Raw genomic sequence first — 18,381 nt, 5'->3', positions numbered from 1 at the left:
TGCTACCAAATATTAAGTTGATGTCAATAAATCTCTCCAGTCCCTTTTTGGAGTTCTGTGTGGAATGGATCAGATTTGGCTTTTCCCTCTGTTTTTGTGTTGTTTCATTGCAAACAAAAGAAATAAAAATTAAAATACCAACTAATGTGATTGCATCATATTTCTGGGAGAGGTGGTGTGTTATCTGACAGAAATGTAGAGGTGCCAATATTTTTGGTCACGGCTGCTTCATGAAGTGAAAGATACAATATAAGAGCTGAAGCAATTTTTAAAAAGTGCAGTTTTTCACAATGAGAAAATAGTCAGACCAATGTCCAGATAAATACCTGATATTTATTTAATATTATAGTCCAAGAGCTGAGCCACTCACACAATATGAACCAACTACACATGAAACATGATATTTCAGAGCTCAGGTTGACTTCCTGTAGAAGGACAGCATGTCATCCAGAGTCTGAGGAGGAGGAGTCTTGGGGTGCTGCAGGACCTGGCTGTGGTCTGCAGGCTGAGGTGGCTGCTGAGGCTGAGACTGGCTCAGAGGTGCATACTGGGGTGGATATTGGTTAAAATACTGTGGGAGAAAGTGGGGAGGCAAGTGAGGTGGACCTGCAAACTGAGAAGGATGTGGAGGAGGAAATGGGGGGTAAAATGGAGGAGGGGGATACTGGGTATTAAAAGGAGGAGCAGACACAGGGGCTGAAGCAGCAGGGGGGTTAGAAGGTGGTGGCTGTGAAATATTCTGGGGCTGTGGAGGAAGTGCAGGATTTTTTTGAGGTGGAAAAGAAGTAGTTTGTGGTTCCTCTTTGCCCTCAGAGATTCCTCCTGGGCCCTTTGTCCACTGGAAGGACATTTTGGATTTATTCTCCCGAGTCTTTATCTTCACTGGTTTCTGTCGCTTCTCATCAGAAAAATATGCAGAGGGAGGTGCAAATTCTGAATCACGCTCTTCTCGGCACCGAGTTTTCCACTCACTGAACATGAACTCTGAAAGACAAAATACAAAGGTAGAGTTAAAGAAGCTAGTTTTCAAATCCAGCACAAGTGTGTGAGACAAAAGTGCGACCATGATCTTTAAAACCACTCAGTGGTGCTAAACTTCCATTTGGTTGCCTTTAAACCACTGCAAGAGAACAGGGCACAACATGATGTAATTAAAAGAGCACCAATCAAACTTAAAAAAAAAGGGAAATGATGTAGAAAACAGGATGGATAGTTCGGATATATTTGTTTCATGTACTAGTGTGAGGACAGTTACATTTCCTATAGCTACACACTGATCCAATGCTGCTATCCATAGTCCTTCCAGCGGAGCAGATGCTTAAGTCACACTGAAGTTGCAGTCTTTATGTACATCATCATTTATTCCCTAAGTCTGATTCCACTGCATGGTACATTTTTCATTTTCCTGAGGGAAGGGCTTTCTACTTCAGCCAAACCTTGTTTTTTTTTTTTGCAGTACTTTGGATTTTCTCCCAAACCTCCACTATTCCCTCCCAGGTTTTTATGGGCAGTTTGCATGAAAACATCTGAAGGATAGACCAAACACTTACAGATGATCAGAATCTGACTGAAAAATGAATCGCCTCTTGACACAACTGATATTTGCAGCATTAATATCAAGTTGTTTTTCAGTGGAGAGGTGCATACTAGAATCACACTATAGTATGTTAACAACCCCATCCATCGGACTTCAAATGGTGTGAGCGTTACAAAGAGAAAGGAGAAAGGACAGCTGCTCATTTATGAAACAGGCCTCTCACAGCAGACATTGTGACCTGTCACACTAGATAAAGCACAGGTGTTACTAATGACATTAACGACGTGTGACAGTGAGCCAACGTGCACAATACCAGGAGCCTGACACTGGAGCAGCTGAATGGAATTCAGCCATCATTAATTTTATTATCTACTTTAATAAAGTTTTACATCACTGCTTTTACATCTTGCATCCAACATACCTTCAACACACTCATAAGGACATACAGACTTTAAATAATAAGGCTTACCTTTGCCTCTGTCCCATTCTCTGACATGAGGAACTCCTGGTTTCGTGTCCCTCCTCTCCTGGATCTCCACTTCCACCTTCTTCACTATGCTGACCTCTGGGGGATCCTCTGGTGGGAGTGGGGGTCCAGTTGATTCACGTTGCTCTTCCTCACCTGGGAGAAAGAATTCACAGCAACCCCCCATCGTCACTCATCGGATCATTAAAATGCTACAGTATCTTGCTACACAAAGAGTTTGATTTCTGTAAAATCCAATAGTGTGGATTCTAACCTTCATTCTCCTCCTCTCTCTCCTCTTCCTCTGTGCCATCCAGCTTGGCCTTCTTCATCTTCCTCTGCCTCACTTTGGCCAGCCGGGCCTGCAGCACTGCCTGCCTCTTCTCCTTCAGTCGTCCCCTCTTAGTGCGCTGCTCTGTTGTCTGAAGAACAGGATGGATGAAAAACTCAAAGCAGCACTGACCATCTGTTCAGACTCAGAATGAATTCTTTAAATAGTTATAACACGCACACAAAGATGTTAAGTGTGTAACAGAAAGGCAAAAGCTGGAAAGTGTTGAGTTAAAAAAATAAGGTATATGCAAAAGCCAACAATGTGAAGTGGATATTAGGGAATGGTGGTGTTTTACTGTGTTTATTTACACATGCTTAAAGAGCCTGTGACACGCTTTTCTGTACTTTCTGACTTATCTACAATGTTACAACGATGAATTATCATCTTAAACGTGACCTAAAGCTCAAAAATAGGTGTACCTATGTTGTACTTCTATGCAGATGCAACCCGGTTTATACAAGTCTTGCTGGCAGGACCTTTTTTCCCCCCCGACTATGTAAAGTCTTACGCAATCATTAATGAATTTCCTTCAATGGTCATAATCTCCAGGCAGTTGTGTGTTCATGTGAGCTTGCCTGACATCCACTGGTGCTGTTTTAAAAGCGGGATTTTTTTGACTGTTCCTGGTTTTGTGGATATAGTTTCCTCTCCTGCACTGTGACCAGAGAAGGTGGAGAAAAATACAGGGCCTGAGGTTATTGCATGTCCGGGAATGTTCCGTTACAGGGACTCGCTGTTTTACCTGACCGGGTCTAACGTGGCGTGAATGGAGTGAGGGATTTGTGGGGAAAGATGCAGCGATCACTGATTGGATTTTCCAACCTTGGAGCTACTTGAAAGGGAGTGATGTTTCCACTACTCGGTGGGACTTAACGGTAGGGTTATAGGATTTGAGGTATTATTACTGTTGGAAATGTAACTTATTTGTCAAAGTTTTTTTGTTTATGTAGCTTCCTTACCGATAACAGGAGTTGTGCGCATTCACAAACTATCCTCTCGTTTTCAGGAGGAGGCTCTTCTTGTGATGCTTTTATCATTGCTTGTGATGAGTTTTATCATTCTGAAATAATTACCAGCTGTTTGGAGTTATTATTGGCGCAAAGCTAATCTAAAGTTACCCAAGAGTAAATATTAAATGGCTGGAAATGAGCATGCCATGGCCACTTTAAAACACACTTGTATATCTTTTTATATGTACATATAGATTAGCAGCGCACCTGGCCTCTGAGCATGTCCAGAGTTTCTCTCTGCTTTCTGCGCTGCTCTTCATCCTGAGAGAAAGCAAAGTAGCCCACACCAAGCTCACGAGCCTCTGACATGAACAAACAGATAAAATATCTTTTTACAACAACACTTAAAAAGCTCAGCACATGCTGTATTTCCAAAAGTGTGCAGAAGTCTTTCTTTAAATGCTTTGATAGAAACCTTGCGCTCTGATGTCCTCATAGTGGATCGGTCCAACAGGCCTCTTCATAGCCTCTTCTTCCTCCCTCTCCCATTCCTGCCTCTGTAGCTCCCGGCGCATGTCCTCGGAGAGTAAAGTCTTCCCAGATGAGGCTTTTCTACATTGAACAATCATATCCAGAACAGTTACATTTCCCAGCAGGACACCAAAATCCAGTCAGACTCTGCCCCTTTAAATGTTCATATGAGTAAAATAGTTACCCTTCTCCTTTAAGATCTTGGTCCATTTTCTTAAAGTCTGGCAGGTCTTTCTTCATGCATCTTCGAGATCGGCCCAAAGCGTCCACATAATCCACCCTACAGAGAAACAACCCAGCAGGTGAATACTTTACTAACAACTGCTTTAATAAAACCATCCTTACAATAATGTATAATAATAATAATATAATAATGTTCACATAAGATGCATTTATGAGGTTAATAGTGGTGGTGTTTAAAATAAATCATTTAGATGATTGTAATATGTGTGTTTTATATATAGACAAAATTGACATATTTCCCAGATAATGAGCTCAGATGTTACCATTCCTCCTCTGGGTTTTGAGGAGCGGGTATAGGTGGAGAGCTGCCTCTTTCCTTGTCATCTCTCTCCATTTCTTTCTGTGTGAGCATTTCTCTCTTTTGGTCAATAATCTTCTGTGTGAAGTCAACCAGAAACAGTCCCTCTGTCTCTTCATCTGACACAAGTTAAATAAAATAAGTACAGTTTGTTGTGCACAGATATTTTCAAAGCCAGGTAATGTTTCCAACTGAATATCAGGAGGGAATCATTTATACTTTACCAACCTGGAAAGTCTCCTTTTGCCATCTGCTCATAGAGTTTGGCCTTCTCCTCCAACTTGCGTCTGTTGTGAAAGTAGAAATGAGAAGTCAGATGTTTGGTCACCTCTGTGTTATGACAGTAAATACTCTGCTTAATGTGTTGAGCTCACCTTGATGTATCAAGACTGATCTGCTCCTCGGCCAGCTGCTCCGCATCCTTTTCAGCTCTTGCTGAAACACCAGCGTTTTGTTTGCCCCACACACTCGGTTTCTACACAGGAGCATGAAGACAAGACACAATAGATAGTGAGCCCTATCTATAATTATACAAGAAGGTAGATAAATGTCCAACAGTAACCCATAGCGTACCTTGACTTTGGATTTTGATTTGAGCCCAGCACTCGCATTTTCTTGCCCAAGTTTCTCCTGTTTGAATTGTTCCTGCTTCCTGTACAGTTCAGCTTTAAGGTCCACCAACTGTAAGAAACAAAGCATTGGTGAAATATAAGTAAAGAATAAGCTGCAGCTGTTAATTCCTTAGCTCCAAAAGTAACTATATTTGCTAACGTAAGTAGTTTAGCCTAGCAGCAAGTTAGCTAACGTTATAGTTGTTATCTTATAACGCTAGTAAACGTCAAAGTGATATATACTATCATTAAAATGTTTGTATAGCTCTACACAGCTCACCGACGAAGCAGTCACATCGAAGGGTTTCTTCTTTTGATCCATGATTACGACTTCTGTTTGATCTGTAGGGTACTTCTCATAACTGGAGCTGTGTAAACTGATTCTTATTTCTTCGTGCGTTTCTCTCGCTTGCAAAATGTCGCTTTACCGCCAACTAGTGGCGATACCGCTGGCTGCGCCTTCTGCTTCTTTTTGTAGATTATGCGGCAGACTAGGTGCAGCCGAGGCGAGTTGCTGCCCTCTACCGGGGATTTGCAGATTTCGACCTATTACTACAGCTTTATGTATAGTCCGGTGTTATGGAGAGATTTTATAACCAATTTTCTCTTGAATTCCAGTCCTGAGCAGGAGTACTGATTTAAATGGGTAACATGCAACTCCTTTTCCTGACAGTTCTTCGTTCAGGACACGTCTTTCCTAATTAAATTATTAATTAATATGTGGCTCACAGTCACTACCTCTCCACAGCTGCATTTTCTATTAGGTGCTTCCCAACCAGCCCATATTTTAGGTCATGATCCAGGCTTAGTCTAGTTATAACAATGCTGTCCCTTCTATCCGTTTTTAATTAAAAGTGTGCTTCTGAATTGGTTGTATTGTGAAATAAAGTCTGCCTTTAGGCCACTTCCCCCCACTTTCATACATATAGTACATGTAGGTATGACCACTGAGGTATTTGTACTAAAAAATTGTAATAAGACTTAACTATTAAAAGTCCTGTTTGGGAACATTTTGAAACATCCCAGTTTCAAATATATAAATGACTTATGAAGGTCTTTATTTGGTATGGAATGATTTGATGCTACAATATTTGACCAAACCCCTCAATATACATGATCTATGTCCAACTTAAACACAGAAGTATCTTATAGAAAGAAACAAGTAAGAAATGCCATAAAGTAAACAACAACTTGTAAACAAAACAATATCTCTGTGTTTGGTGTTAGGACTGTATTTGGATCTATTTTAAACCCATTATTAAAAAATAGTCACTTATATACTACACACTCATCTCAACAAGAGGCAATGCCATTTGAGTCTGACTGAGAGAACAGCTGGCTTTTTATAAGAATGCTCATTTTTAATTTAATTTAAAAGCAAAAACTGAAAAGTAAGCTGTTTTTAAAATGCATGTTGACCGTTCAATATGAACTTGATGATTAAAAAGTAACCATGGCTTCATGTTCAGTGCACTGTGTTCTTGTCCATTAACTATTAGTATGGTCTTGTAATGTTGCTGTACATATGCACAACAGGTTGTATCAGTACCATTTATCAGCATCTCTGTGACTACAATACTATTACTTGCATCACCCCACTGAACAGATAAGATGATCAGGTCACAACAGACAAATGCCTATTTTGTTATCAGTTTAAACATTTGAACAATCCAATTCTACCAAGATATGACAGCAAAGGCACCTGTTGTCATTATATTTGATGTGTATTTAGGCTCAAATGAAAAAGGATGAAAGTTCTATAAAAGGTACGATGCCAGAGTCTCCCAAACCAAGTTGGCCAGTTCATCAGTGTCAGCATCAGATTTAGCTGATCAAACTTTAACATTGTAGACTGCTTCATTTTGCGTGGCAGATTGAGCTGTGGGAGAGTTTTGTTCCACAATGGTTTTGAAAAGGAACACCTGTCTGCTGGTTTCTCTGCTGTGTTCTCTGACCTTGTGGTGCAAGACGACCAGTGCAGGCTCCAGTTTCCTCAGCCCTTCACAAAAACCTCAGGTAAGGCACTGTGTCTAGAATTCTTTAAAAAAAAACACTTTTGGATTAATTATTTATGAAACATCATCACTTTCAACATAATTTAATATTCCATAACAAGGACTTGGTTTGGTTTCATGTCTTACCAATCCAGATACTACTATTTTACACTTTTTACACAAAACCCCCCCCCCCCAAAAAGTCCTGCCACCCCAATGAGTGTCAAATGTTTAATTTCTGGCAAATTTCTAAATTTTTGCTTTGATAGAATTGTGCAGATGATGGTCTAATGACTAAAACCTTGATTTTTCATTGTTTTTGAATATGTAATAATCCTTGGTTGCATGTGAATGGCATCCAAATGTTTTGTCTGCAGACATTTTTTAATTCCTTAAATAGACATTTCAAAATGTATCACATGGAAAAGAAATTAAGAGCTGTACGGACAGTGCGATTATAGTTGGAACTTCAAATACACTGACTGCATTTTATACTTGATTCATGTGAAAATCCTTGAGTGCATGTGAATGTTTGATGTAAGGCTGAACTATTAAAGTCATGAGGTTTCTTTGTTCTGGGTCAATCACAGAACAAGGGCAAGTCCTCTAGATTCGGCCGCCAAGTTACGGAGGAGTCTAGTCAACTACCTGAGGACGACCACATCACAGTGAGTGAAAAATCACACTCATTACTACAGCACACCACCCAAAATCATCCCTGTGACTTGTTGGTCTTCGTCTCCTCTGAGTAGATAAGTGCCCCCTTTGAAATCGGCATCACCATGACAGAAAGGGACTTTGAGCAGTACAGCATGGTGCTGCAGGAGATCATTCAGCATCTACTGGGAAATGCAGGCTCTGCAGGTTCACCCTGTTTCTCTGCTTTATACATAAAAAAGCTTTCTCATTTGTTTGTATAATTTATGTTATTTTTAACAATGTTTCCTTTTGTTGCAGAAAGACCATCACGACTTTGAAGATCATGGACAGGAATTTCAAGTTGCCAGTCTGAATGCCTTCCAATTTCAACTTCATTAGATAGCGATGATTAAAACGAGTGAATGCATCAGTACCCTGTAGACGTGGTGGTCTCATTTCTTTCAAAGCTTTAAGGTACTGAAAACATTGTTACTCATGCAAGAGTTAATGTCTGTCCCATTAGATCCAAGAGAAATCACTGATGTCCAAATCATTACAAACTAACACATGAAGCCATGTGTACATTTTAACAAAATGATCTTAACTCAAGCTCCCGTTGGAGCTTTCAACCACATCTTCATTTAACTGTACAAAGTAAAACAAAATAAAAATGCAAATGTTCAATAGCATTACTGAAACTGAGCTATAATCATTTTGTCAAACTACTGTTCTCAATCAATTTCCATTATGGGAGGTGTGGTTTATGGTCAATGCGCACTTTAAAGCAGAATATACTTATTTTAATTTGCACCTATTAAGCTCTCGTGGGCCACATAAAATGACATGGCGGGCCACATTTGGCCCACGGGCCTCGAGTTTGACACGTGCTGTAAATAAAGCATCAATAGACCTTTCGTTTCTGTCTCATCTTTAATCAGCAAAAAAAAAAAAATGTTTCATTCAAGATGCAAACATTTAAATACCAATTCACAGAACAAGTCTGCAAAACTTCCTGTTCAAATCTTAGTAACTAGGCCAAACACAGCAAAGCACATGCCGGCCCTCTGTTTCACCTACACAGCCATGAAAAGGGTGGTCTGGCCTAGACACTGAAGAGGATCTAAAAAGCTTGGAAACGAAGCTTTCATTAAGAACCTGGCACAAAGATAAATGTAAATTTTAACACATCTCTCTTGTCAAACCTAGTGAACCGGAGACATCTATCCATCTGCCATTAATACAACATTTGGACTATAGCAACCGTGTATTATAAAATACCACAAGGAGGCTGGGCTAATCATTCATGAAATAAAAAGTACTCACACCAAATCAAAGCGAGCTAATGGGTTAGTGTCACAGCCACAGCCACTCTCGTCAATAAAAACTCTGCTCAAGGGCAAGCACCTCATGTGTTACTTTCCTGCATTAGTGAGCAGCTTCATTTTCTTCAGTGCATTAAAGAGTAATTCAACAAACCATAACTTAAGAATAAAGAAGCAGGATTAAAGACTTTAATTGGTCTGTAGTGTATCAAACCAAACTAGAGTACACAGCAGACAAGACAAAGATTCAGACAAATTAGAACAAGTCAAGGCAACACAGCAAAAACAAGAAAAACTGTGACTAAAACTACTTAATTTCTGTGATAAGCAACTAAAATATCATCACAAACTATAACGATTCTGTCTTTTCATTCTTGCTAGTTTTATCCACCACCTGTGAAGATCATATGCCATACAGCTGGGTGGTGTTGTTTCGAAGGGCTGCGCAAACTGTGGTCATATTTTCTCCCTTCAGCAGGCTCAGCTCCTGCAGAGTGTGGATGCCCATTCCAGGATGTGAGAATCGGCAGACATCTTTATGGACCTGTTGATAGTCAGAGACACTCATCATGTGAAATGCAGTCAGAATTTACTTCCATTTAAGTGCAGCAGCAGTGTTAACAGTACAAGACTGGTAACTGGTTGCTTTATATAAGTTAGTGCCACCTTAACCCAAAGCAGAACCGTACTTGTTCAACAGCGGGAAAACTCGGGGCCATATTTATCCTTAAAATAAAGAATTAAAAATCATAATTATTCTGTAACATTAATGAATCTGCAAAAAAGATGTTGACATAAATGTCACAATTCACTAAAGTCCAATTAAATGTGTTGTTTCATCTGGCCAACAGTCCAAAACCCGGTGACATAAAATGCAGAAGATCTTAACAACTGAAGACCTAAAATCAATCAATTATGGCATTTTACCTGGAAAAACTACTCAAAATAACTGCTGGTTAATTCTCTGATGATCAAGTGTTTTGGGCCAAATTTAAACATTTTAAGCAGTTTCCAGTTCTGAAGTTTTTTTTTTTTGATCAATACAGAACAATGACTATGAGAACATGGTGTTATAAATGCCATCCAGTCGAGACTATGCAGTACAAGGTGACTAACATGAATTTACATTGTACAGTGTTCGTATACGAGTTGACATCAGTGCCACTGTCACTTTCAGCTGAACTTAACCAGCTGTAATTACAATTCATATTTTGCATGTTCAATAAGTTATATGTAATAAATTTCAGTTATTAAATTTGACAGATGGAAAATGCCTGTTAATCATTGATTTTTAAATTTGTGTAATTTTAACTTTTCTTTTTTTGTCTGTGTGTCTTAACATGCTCTGCTTTTATTTCTATATGTTCTGTTGTGAAGCATTTTGAGCTCCCTTTGGTGTTGTAAACTGCTATATAAACAAATTATTATTGTTATTATTGATGACAACAGAGCAATCTTTTAGTTTTTGTAGACCTCTAAAAGCACCTGTCTTGGCAGGAAATATGGTGCATCCGTCTCCAACACAATGCGGTCAAGAGGTATCTGGCAGACAGCATCTCGGGCCTCTGTGGCACTGAAGTAGGTGATGAGGGCTGTGAAGCCCACATACAAGTTAGGGAACTCTGTCAGGAAGGGCTCAATCACTGGGTAACTGTTTGTGAAACAGTGCCTGGAAACCACAGAAGGAATCAAGAAAGAAAATTCACTGAACAGTTTACAATGTCCTTAAAGCCATAACTGTAAAGATTTTAGTCCTACATCATTGAGTGAAAATATGCAAAAACTAATCCACTGATAAAATGATGTAGACATATTTCTGAAGGACAACATCAGTCAGCACTAACCACAACAAAACATTGTTTCCTGTGGCTGCTTCACAATAAAAGCCAGCCCACGTTTTGCCAGTTAAAGTTCTGTTATGTGAGTCAAACAGTAACGCCATGGTGCATCGCTTCTTATCAATCCCTTGTTCAGAGGTAGGCAGTTTAAATCCAATGTGGGAATGGCAAACACTGCTACCAACAATGAAACTGCGATTTAGAAAAACTTGCTTGATATACATATATTAAATGACTACTGCAAAAAACATATCAATCACCATTTTCTTCCATACACACCTGTGGATTTTGTATTCCCTAGGGACACACTTCTTCATGATTTCCAGCAGGTCATCATCTGCGTCCCTACAGTGGATCAACAAAGGCTTCTGCATGGCCACAGCCAAACGCAGCTGACGCTCAAACACCTTCACAGAGAAGCAGACACACGCACCGCCACAGCATTTATCATCATTTTACAGTATTATAATTCCATTCCACACATTTCTGACTTCTTCAAAATTACACATGCTTATCTAGAGCAAGACAAACTGCTATTGGGCTACAAAGTCTTATTCATGTCTGACCGTATGAAAAGAAGCCTTACCTCTTTTTGCCTGGAGATGTTCGTGGAGTTTTTGTGGGAGTAGTCCAGCCCCATCTCACCAAAAGCCACAGCTTTTGGATGTCGCATGGCCATCAGTATGTTTTGTTCATGGACACTTGAGTACTCCTTGGCAAAGTGGGGGTGGCACCCAAATGCCCCCCATACCATATCTTCTGCCAGTAAACCTTCCCAAAGTGCCTCTTTCACCATGATTCCTGGGTTGCAGAAGTCAGTAATACAGCCTTGAAACTCGGAAGGAAAGCTGTTCTTGTACAGCCTTCGAAAGCTGTTGAATGTCCCGCGGAAACCGAGTTTTCCATAGAGCATGTCTATATGGCAGTGTGTGTCTATGAAACCAACCTGATCGTTCAGGGAGGGGTAACTGGTCCACATTTGTTCTTGCCCAAGGGAAAATCGTCTCTTAGGAGTGCTACTATGAGTAAGAGAGTAGAGGGGGTGATGCATTGAAGAGCTAACATCTGACCACCTGCGTGTGGTTGTGGAGTTTGATACTACTCTACGCGAGTATAATGGCAGAGCAAAGGGATCCGATAAACAGGTCATAGTCTTGGAGGAGAAAAAATTCTTAGTCTCAGTTCTGGATGAAGGACTTGCGTTTGGCAGCTGGGCCGGCCTGAACGAGACATGGACAGTCCTCTGTGAAGTTGAGAATGGCATCTCCACGTCCTGAGTAGCTGTAAAGATGCCATCACTGGTTTCATTAGTATATACAAGGATAGGAGAGGAAGTTGTAGTTCCCTGGGTATTCACTGAAGGACTCTGGTGTTGCTGGCTATCAGAAGCGCCTTTCAGATGAGTCATGACACAAGGCAAAGACTCTGGGCTATACCTCAAAGCACAGAGAGACACATCACAGTCTTCAGCTTCCGGTTCATTTTCTGTAGCAAATAACGTGTCCTGAGAGGGTGTCTCTACACAGACTGAGTACTGAATATGGGACCTCTGGGGTGAATCCTCTCCTTTAAGCACAATACTCTGAAAAACATGAATAAAGAGTAGAAAAAAAATTACAATTTTCTTCTCCCTTCTACTTTTCAATAAATTAAAAACTGTGGCTAAATAAACAAAGAAAAACAAGTAAGGAAAGAAACACAGATTCTTGTGAGTTTGCTGACTTACTCTTGCATCGGCTTTTTGTTCCAAGCTGTCACTTTGTGCTTCTGTGTCCTCAAACACACAAGGGAAGGACCCCTGATCTTCCTGAGCTGTACTGTTGGCTTCTGATTTATTCTCCGGTTTTATTGAGGAGCTGTTTTTACTCATTACCAATCTGTCGAATGATGCTACACTGGGCTCTTTAGTCTTCAAAGGCGAAGACAGAAGTGGTGAAGCCAGGTTGTTACTGTCAGTCCTGGAGATGTCAGAAGGGCTTAGCCTTGCCTTTGTGCTGCCAATGGCCGCAATCACTGCCATCCTGTAAATAGCCTTTGACCCCTCCTCAGGAGTCCTCTCTTTCTTTTTCAAGATGAAAGAATGAGATGGAGGTGGTGATGCTTTCTGACTCTCTGTGGATTTCAGCTGCTCGGATGAGCTGTCCATAGCTTCTTTCTAATAGCAATGGTGCATCAGGATACATAAATCAGTAATTGCTTCACAAGAATTTAACACAGAGGATGAGATAGCAAAGTTGAGACAACAAACAGCGAAAGGTTTACAATTAAGATTTACCTTTGAAGTTCTGAATGTTTCAGAGATTTGCCTGGAAAGCTTCCGCAGCTTAACTTGGCTCAGAGAGGACACACTTTCACCAAGCACTTCTGCTTTTCTCTTGGGTGTGTCCAGACTTAGTGCTCCAAGGTCCTCAGATCCTGGAGAATCACCGAGGGGCAAAATGTTTGAATCTTGTGGTGACATATTCCAGCGAGAAGGTGTTCTCAGAGAACTGTCTCTCCTGTCAAGGTGTGCTGGTGAGCTGACCGTAGTTCGTAGCCACTTGAACGTCAACCTCTTTCTGCTGCTGTCCATGTCTGAGATCTTAATCAAATATACAATTAGAAAAGGAATGAACAGCTCATTAATTACACCAAATAAGCAACGATGTGAAAACATGAAAGCATCACTTGTAATATACAAAAAGGCAGTAATGAGTCAATTTCCTGCAATAACAAGATACAGTGCCTTGCGAAAGTATTCGGCCCCCTTGAACTTTGCGACCTTTTGCCACATTTCAGGCTTCAAACATAAAGATATAAAACTGTAATTTTTTGCGAAGAATCAACAACAAGTGGGACACAACCATGAAGTGGAACGAAATTTATTGGATATGTCAAACTTTTTTAACAAATAAAAAACTGAAAAATTGGGCGTGCAAAATTATTCAGCCCCCTTAAGTTAATACTTTGTAGCGCCACCTTTTGCTGCGATTACAGCTGTAAGTCGCTTGGGGTATGTCTCTAACAGTTTTGCACATCAAGAGACTGAAATTTTTGCCCATTCCGCCTTGCAAAACAGCTCGAGCTCAGTGAGATTGGATGGAGAGCGTTTGTGAACAGCAGTTTTCAGTTCTTCCCACAGATTCTCGATTGGATTCAGGTCTGGACTTTGACTTGGCCATTCTAACACCTGGATATGTTTATTTGTGAACCATTCCATTGTAGATTTTGCTTTATGTTTTGGATCAGTGTCTTGTTGGAAGACAAATCTCCGTCCCAGTCTCAGGTCTTTTGCAGACTCCATCAGGTTTCCTTCCAGAATGGTCCTGCATTTGGCTCCATCCATCTTCCCATCAATTTGAACCATCTTCCCTGTCCCTGCTGAAGAAAAGCAGGCCCAAACCATGAGGCTGCCACCACCATGGTTGACAGTGGGGATGGTGTGTTCAGGGCGATGAGCTGTGTTGCTTTTACGCCAAACATAACGTTTTGCAGTGTTGCCAAAAAGTTCGATTTTGGTTTCATCTGACCAGAGCACCTTCTTCCACATGTTTGGTGTGTCTCCCAGGTGGCTTGTGGCAAACTTTAAACAACACTTTTTATGGATATCTTTAAGAAATGGCTTTCTTCTTGCCACTCTTCCATAAAGGCCAGATTTGTGCAGTATACGACTGATTGTTGTCCCATGGACAGAGTCTCCCACCTCAGCTGTAGATCTCTGCAGTTCATCCAGAGTGATCATGGGCCGCTTGGCTGCATCTCTGATCAGTCTTCTCCTTGTATGAGCTGAAAGTTTAGAGGGACGGCCAGGTCTTGGTAGATTTGCAGTGGTCTGATACTCCTTCCATTTCAATATTATCGCTTGCACAGTGCTCCTTGGGATGTTTAAAGCTTGGGAAATCTTTTTGTATCCAAATCCGGCTTTAAACTTCTCCACAACAGTATCTCGGACCTGCCTGGTGTGTTCCTTGTTCTTCATGATGCTCTCTGCGCTTTAAACGAACCTCTGAGACTATCACAGTGCAGGTGCATTTATACGGAGACTTGATTACACACAGGTGGATTCTATTTATCATCATTAGTCATTTAGGTCAACATTGGATCATTCAGAGATCCTCACTGAACTTCTGGACAGGGAAGATGGTTCAAATTGATGGGAAGATGGATGGAGCCAAATACAGGACCATTCTGGAAGGAAACCTGATGGAGTCTGCAAAAGACCTGAGACTGGGACGGAGATTTGTCTTCCAACAAGACAATGATCCAAAACATAAAGCAAAATCTACAATGGAATGGTTCACAAATAAACATATCCAGGTGTTAGAATGGCCAAGTCAAAGTCCAGACCTGAATCCAATCGAGAATCTGTGGAAAGAACTGAAAACTGCTGTTCACAAACGCTCTCTATCCAACCTCACTGAGCTCGAGCTGTTTTGCAAGGCGGAATGGGCAAAAATTTCAGTCTCTTGATGTGCAAAACTGATAGAGACATACCCCAAGTGACTTACAGCTGTAATCGCAGCAAAAGGTGGCGCTACAAAGTATTAACTTAAGGGGGCTGAATAATTTTGCACGGCCAATTTTTCAGTTTTTTATTTGTTAAAAACGTTTGAAATATCCAATAAATTTCGTTCTACTTCATGATTGTGTCCCACTTGTTGTTGATTCTTCACAAAAAATTACAGTTTTATATCTTTATGTTTGAAGCCTGAAATGTGGCAAAAGGTCGCAAAGTTCAAGGGGGCCGAATACTTTCGTAAGGCACTGTATGTCTGTCTCATTATCAGTTTTAGTAGATGGAGCCCTAATGAACAGCCACGTTCACTAAACATATAGCATTTACTGAAAAAGTGCATTTTTCCCTAAAGATACAAAACTTAAGTCAAACTTACTTCAGTTATTTAAATCGCCTATATATCATTATATTTCACTTCATTTATGTATTTTTTTTTTATGTACCTCATAGCTTTATTGCTGGCTCTTGTGTTCTCTGTAACAGCAATGTGCAAATATGTTACGAAAAGAGCTATTCAAATCAAGTTATTGTTATATTTATAAGGTGCATCATTTGTTTGGCTGTTACTAATTGTAGAAGGCGGGCGACTGGCCCCTGGCCCCTAATTAACCCGCAGGGACCAAATGTACAAAGAGGTCCAGCACCTAAATCTTGGCCATGGACGATTTGCCTCCACTAAAACCTACTGCAGAAAACCGTGAAAAATTTACTGGTGATGAGTAGACATAAAATACCAATATTTTAATTGAATGGTCAAAAGTATAACTTACAGCACATTAACGTTACTATCCTTGGCTTTATTGTCAGTTTTTAATTGCCGTAAAATTACAAAAGTAGGGCACTACAGCATATAGCTAGTTATGTTAAACAACATTCCGCCAAATTTCATGTAGCATAACACACCTGGAAATGTTAAATTATATTACTATGTTTGTTAAATTATAGTTGCTCTGTAATTTAGCTGTGAATTAGCATGACCTTGCCTCGGCAGAAAACAGCTTTTGTTAGCAAAAGAGGCGGATGACTTAGTAGCACCTTTAGCCAATTAAATGCTAGCTAGAGTTAGCCAACTACACATTTTCCCTAGTTTCAAACTGCAACTCAAAACGCAAATGTGCTAGCTATCTTAAAAAGGCGCCTACTATCCATTTATTAATTGTATGTAACATATAGTTGGCTAGCTACATTGCTAAATGCATTTAGTTAGCTGAAGCTAATCTTAGCTAATGTTGAAGAGTTGCCAAAATAAATCTTACCTCTCTGGCTCGGAACTGTACAAATGGCAGCGAATGGTGGGAAATCAACGATGCCACTTACCCGTATCAGAGTAGTCAGCCAGTCTCTCTACCCAGTAGTTTAAGCGATTCCTTGCTAACAAAGTTTCTGAACAAAAACAAATGTTTCATTTGCATGTTCGTTGACGTTATTGCAACTTTTTAAGCTCGATCTTAAATTAACCGCTAGATGGCAGTAAAGGTCTGTTTTAGATCCGTGGTTTGAACGCAGATTACATTTCGCAAGATAAATTCTACCAACGAGGTTTTACTAACGACTGGAAACTGGTGCCTTTACTTTGCTGGGATGATAGCGTTAAGGTAACATTTCTATAGTACAGTTTATTTAGTTTAAATGTACGGAAAGTACTTTGAAACAAACTTTTAAAAAAAACGAACATGTATAGAGTGATCATAATCTAAAAATTAAATTCATGCCACTGAGACAAAATAAAAGCAATATACAACATTTAGAAGGCAAAATGTGTTTTAAATAGTATTTTCACATTTTGACATGCCAGTTTTTCTTTATTCCAGTTGCCTTTACAATTTTAAGTAAAATAAACATGTATATTGAAACACAAACTTTACAAGTAAAACTGAATGGCAACACTATACAAAAGGCTGCACATTTTAATTTCATTACTAGATATCCACAAATTAACTTAAAATAAGGCCACATGTCAAAATCTGTGCATATTGTGAACGGAATAACAAAACTGATACTTTATCAGCCACTGCAGGAAGGTTTCCTTCTTGCTCAAAGTATAGGGTCTGATCATGTATATAACAGCTCCCCTTGCTTGTTTTTTATTCAGGATGGAGTAGTGACATACCACAAGGTATTTCACACATTATAAGCATTATTGGCTACAATTTCTGGATTCCCAAGCTAATACTTCAAACTGACATTTCTTAGACAAGTCACTCTTTAGGTAGTGAACATTATGTTTGCTCAAGTGAAATGATATGTTTTAAAACAAATCTGGACAGAGGGTTAACATTCTCGGACAGGAGCACTTTTTGTTAGACTTTTGGTAATCCCAGATAAGTCTTGTAGGCACCAAAACAGCATCTGCTACCTGTAAGAAGGAAAAGAGTGCATCAGTCACATGGCCAATGAATAAACCAGCCATAAGCTCAAGGAACTTTATAATACAAGTCTTTATATTGTAACACTGTATGATATACATTGAGAAGTTTTTACATTCCTTTTATGAAATACAGATGGCACTATCTGTTCAGATGCAACAGATTTGGACTCTATGACTACAATCACTGGACACCAACAAAACATTATATTGGTCCACGCAGCTGGTACAGAAGAGTATTAGGGCCACTGTCAAAATAAAATTATTTGAGTTCAGATTTTTTCCTCAGAATTCTGGTCTAAGTAGCAGGTTCAGAATTAAAAGAAATTTACTATATGGATGTCACATGTGCATGTGAATGCCACACCAAGGAGTTACTGTATTGGTGACATTTTGCTGCAGGAGAGCTTGGACGAATACTTACGTTTTGGGGCCTTCTTCTCAATGAGCCAGTAGCAGAAGCCGCTCTTGGCGTGGTCATTGAACACATTCCTGTACTGGGGCATGTTCTGAGGTGAGGTTTTTGGTGAGTTACAATGGATGCCTAAAGAAGAACATATAATAGTGAAACGGCAGATAAGGAAATAATAAAAACAAAAGTCATTAAATAGCTGTTAATGTGGGACCTACTGTATGCTTGCAGCACATAGGGAGCATGATCATTAATGGTAGTTTCTTCCTTAGTCAGTGGAGGTAATGGGCTGTTGCTGGTACAGTTTACAGCACCTTCATGTGATTCATAGGATACAGTGGGTACG

At 39.9% G+C, this 18,381-nt stretch overlaps 3 protein-coding genes across 3 annotated transcripts; 1 reads left to right on the top strand and 2 right to left on the bottom strand.

The window, feature by feature from the left end:
- Positions 1–313: 313 nt before the first annotated feature.
- Positions 314–5,418, bottom strand: ccdc174 (coiled-coil domain containing 174). The gene is made up of 11 exons (XM_020607778.1): positions 5,251–5,418; positions 4,933–5,040; positions 4,734–4,834; positions 4,588–4,646; positions 4,325–4,478; positions 4,003–4,098; positions 3,763–3,899; positions 3,555–3,649; positions 2,278–2,425; positions 2,007–2,159; positions 314–984 (listed from the first exon to the last, which is right to left on the bottom strand). Exons 1-11 carry the CDS (start codon positions 5,290–5,292, stop codon positions 413–415), a joined length of 1,665 nt encoding a protein of 554 aa, XP_020463434.1. The 5' UTR covers positions 5,293–5,418; the 3' UTR covers positions 314–412.
- Positions 5,419–6,761: 1,343 nt separating this feature from the next.
- On the top strand, positions 6,762–8,043 carry ghrl (ghrelin/obestatin prepropeptide). Its single transcript, XM_020607911.1, has 4 exons — positions 6,762–6,986; positions 7,555–7,632; positions 7,717–7,828; positions 7,922–8,043. The coding sequence occupies exons 1-4, from the start codon at positions 6,873–6,875 to the stop codon at positions 7,939–7,941; spliced, it is 324 nt and encodes a 107-aa protein (XP_020463567.1). The 5' UTR covers positions 6,762–6,872; the 3' UTR covers positions 7,942–8,043.
- Positions 8,044–8,523: 480 nt separating this feature from the next.
- Positions 8,524–16,526, bottom strand: tatdn2 (TatD DNase domain containing 2). The gene is made up of 8 exons (XM_020607910.1): positions 16,515–16,526; positions 13,288–13,344; positions 13,039–13,178; positions 12,490–12,918; positions 11,350–12,345; positions 11,043–11,170; positions 10,411–10,594; positions 8,524–9,469 (listed from the first exon to the last, which is right to left on the bottom strand). Exons 4-8 carry the CDS (start codon positions 12,907–12,909, stop codon positions 9,329–9,331), a joined length of 1,869 nt encoding a protein of 622 aa, XP_020463566.1. The 5' UTR covers positions 12,910–12,918; positions 13,039–13,178; positions 13,288–13,344; positions 16,515–16,526; the 3' UTR covers positions 8,524–9,328.
- Positions 16,527–18,381: the final 1,855 nt, after the last annotated feature.

This window comes from Monopterus albus, unplaced genomic scaffold (assembly GCF_001952655.1).
Source record: "Monopterus albus unplaced genomic scaffold, M_albus_1.0 scaffold89.1, whole genome shotgun sequence".
NCBI classification, from domain to species: domain Eukaryota; kingdom Metazoa; phylum Chordata; class Actinopteri; order Synbranchiformes; family Synbranchidae; genus Monopterus; species Monopterus albus.
Note: the sequence above shows the minus strand (reverse complement) of the source record. Positions and strands in the feature narration are given on the sequence as shown.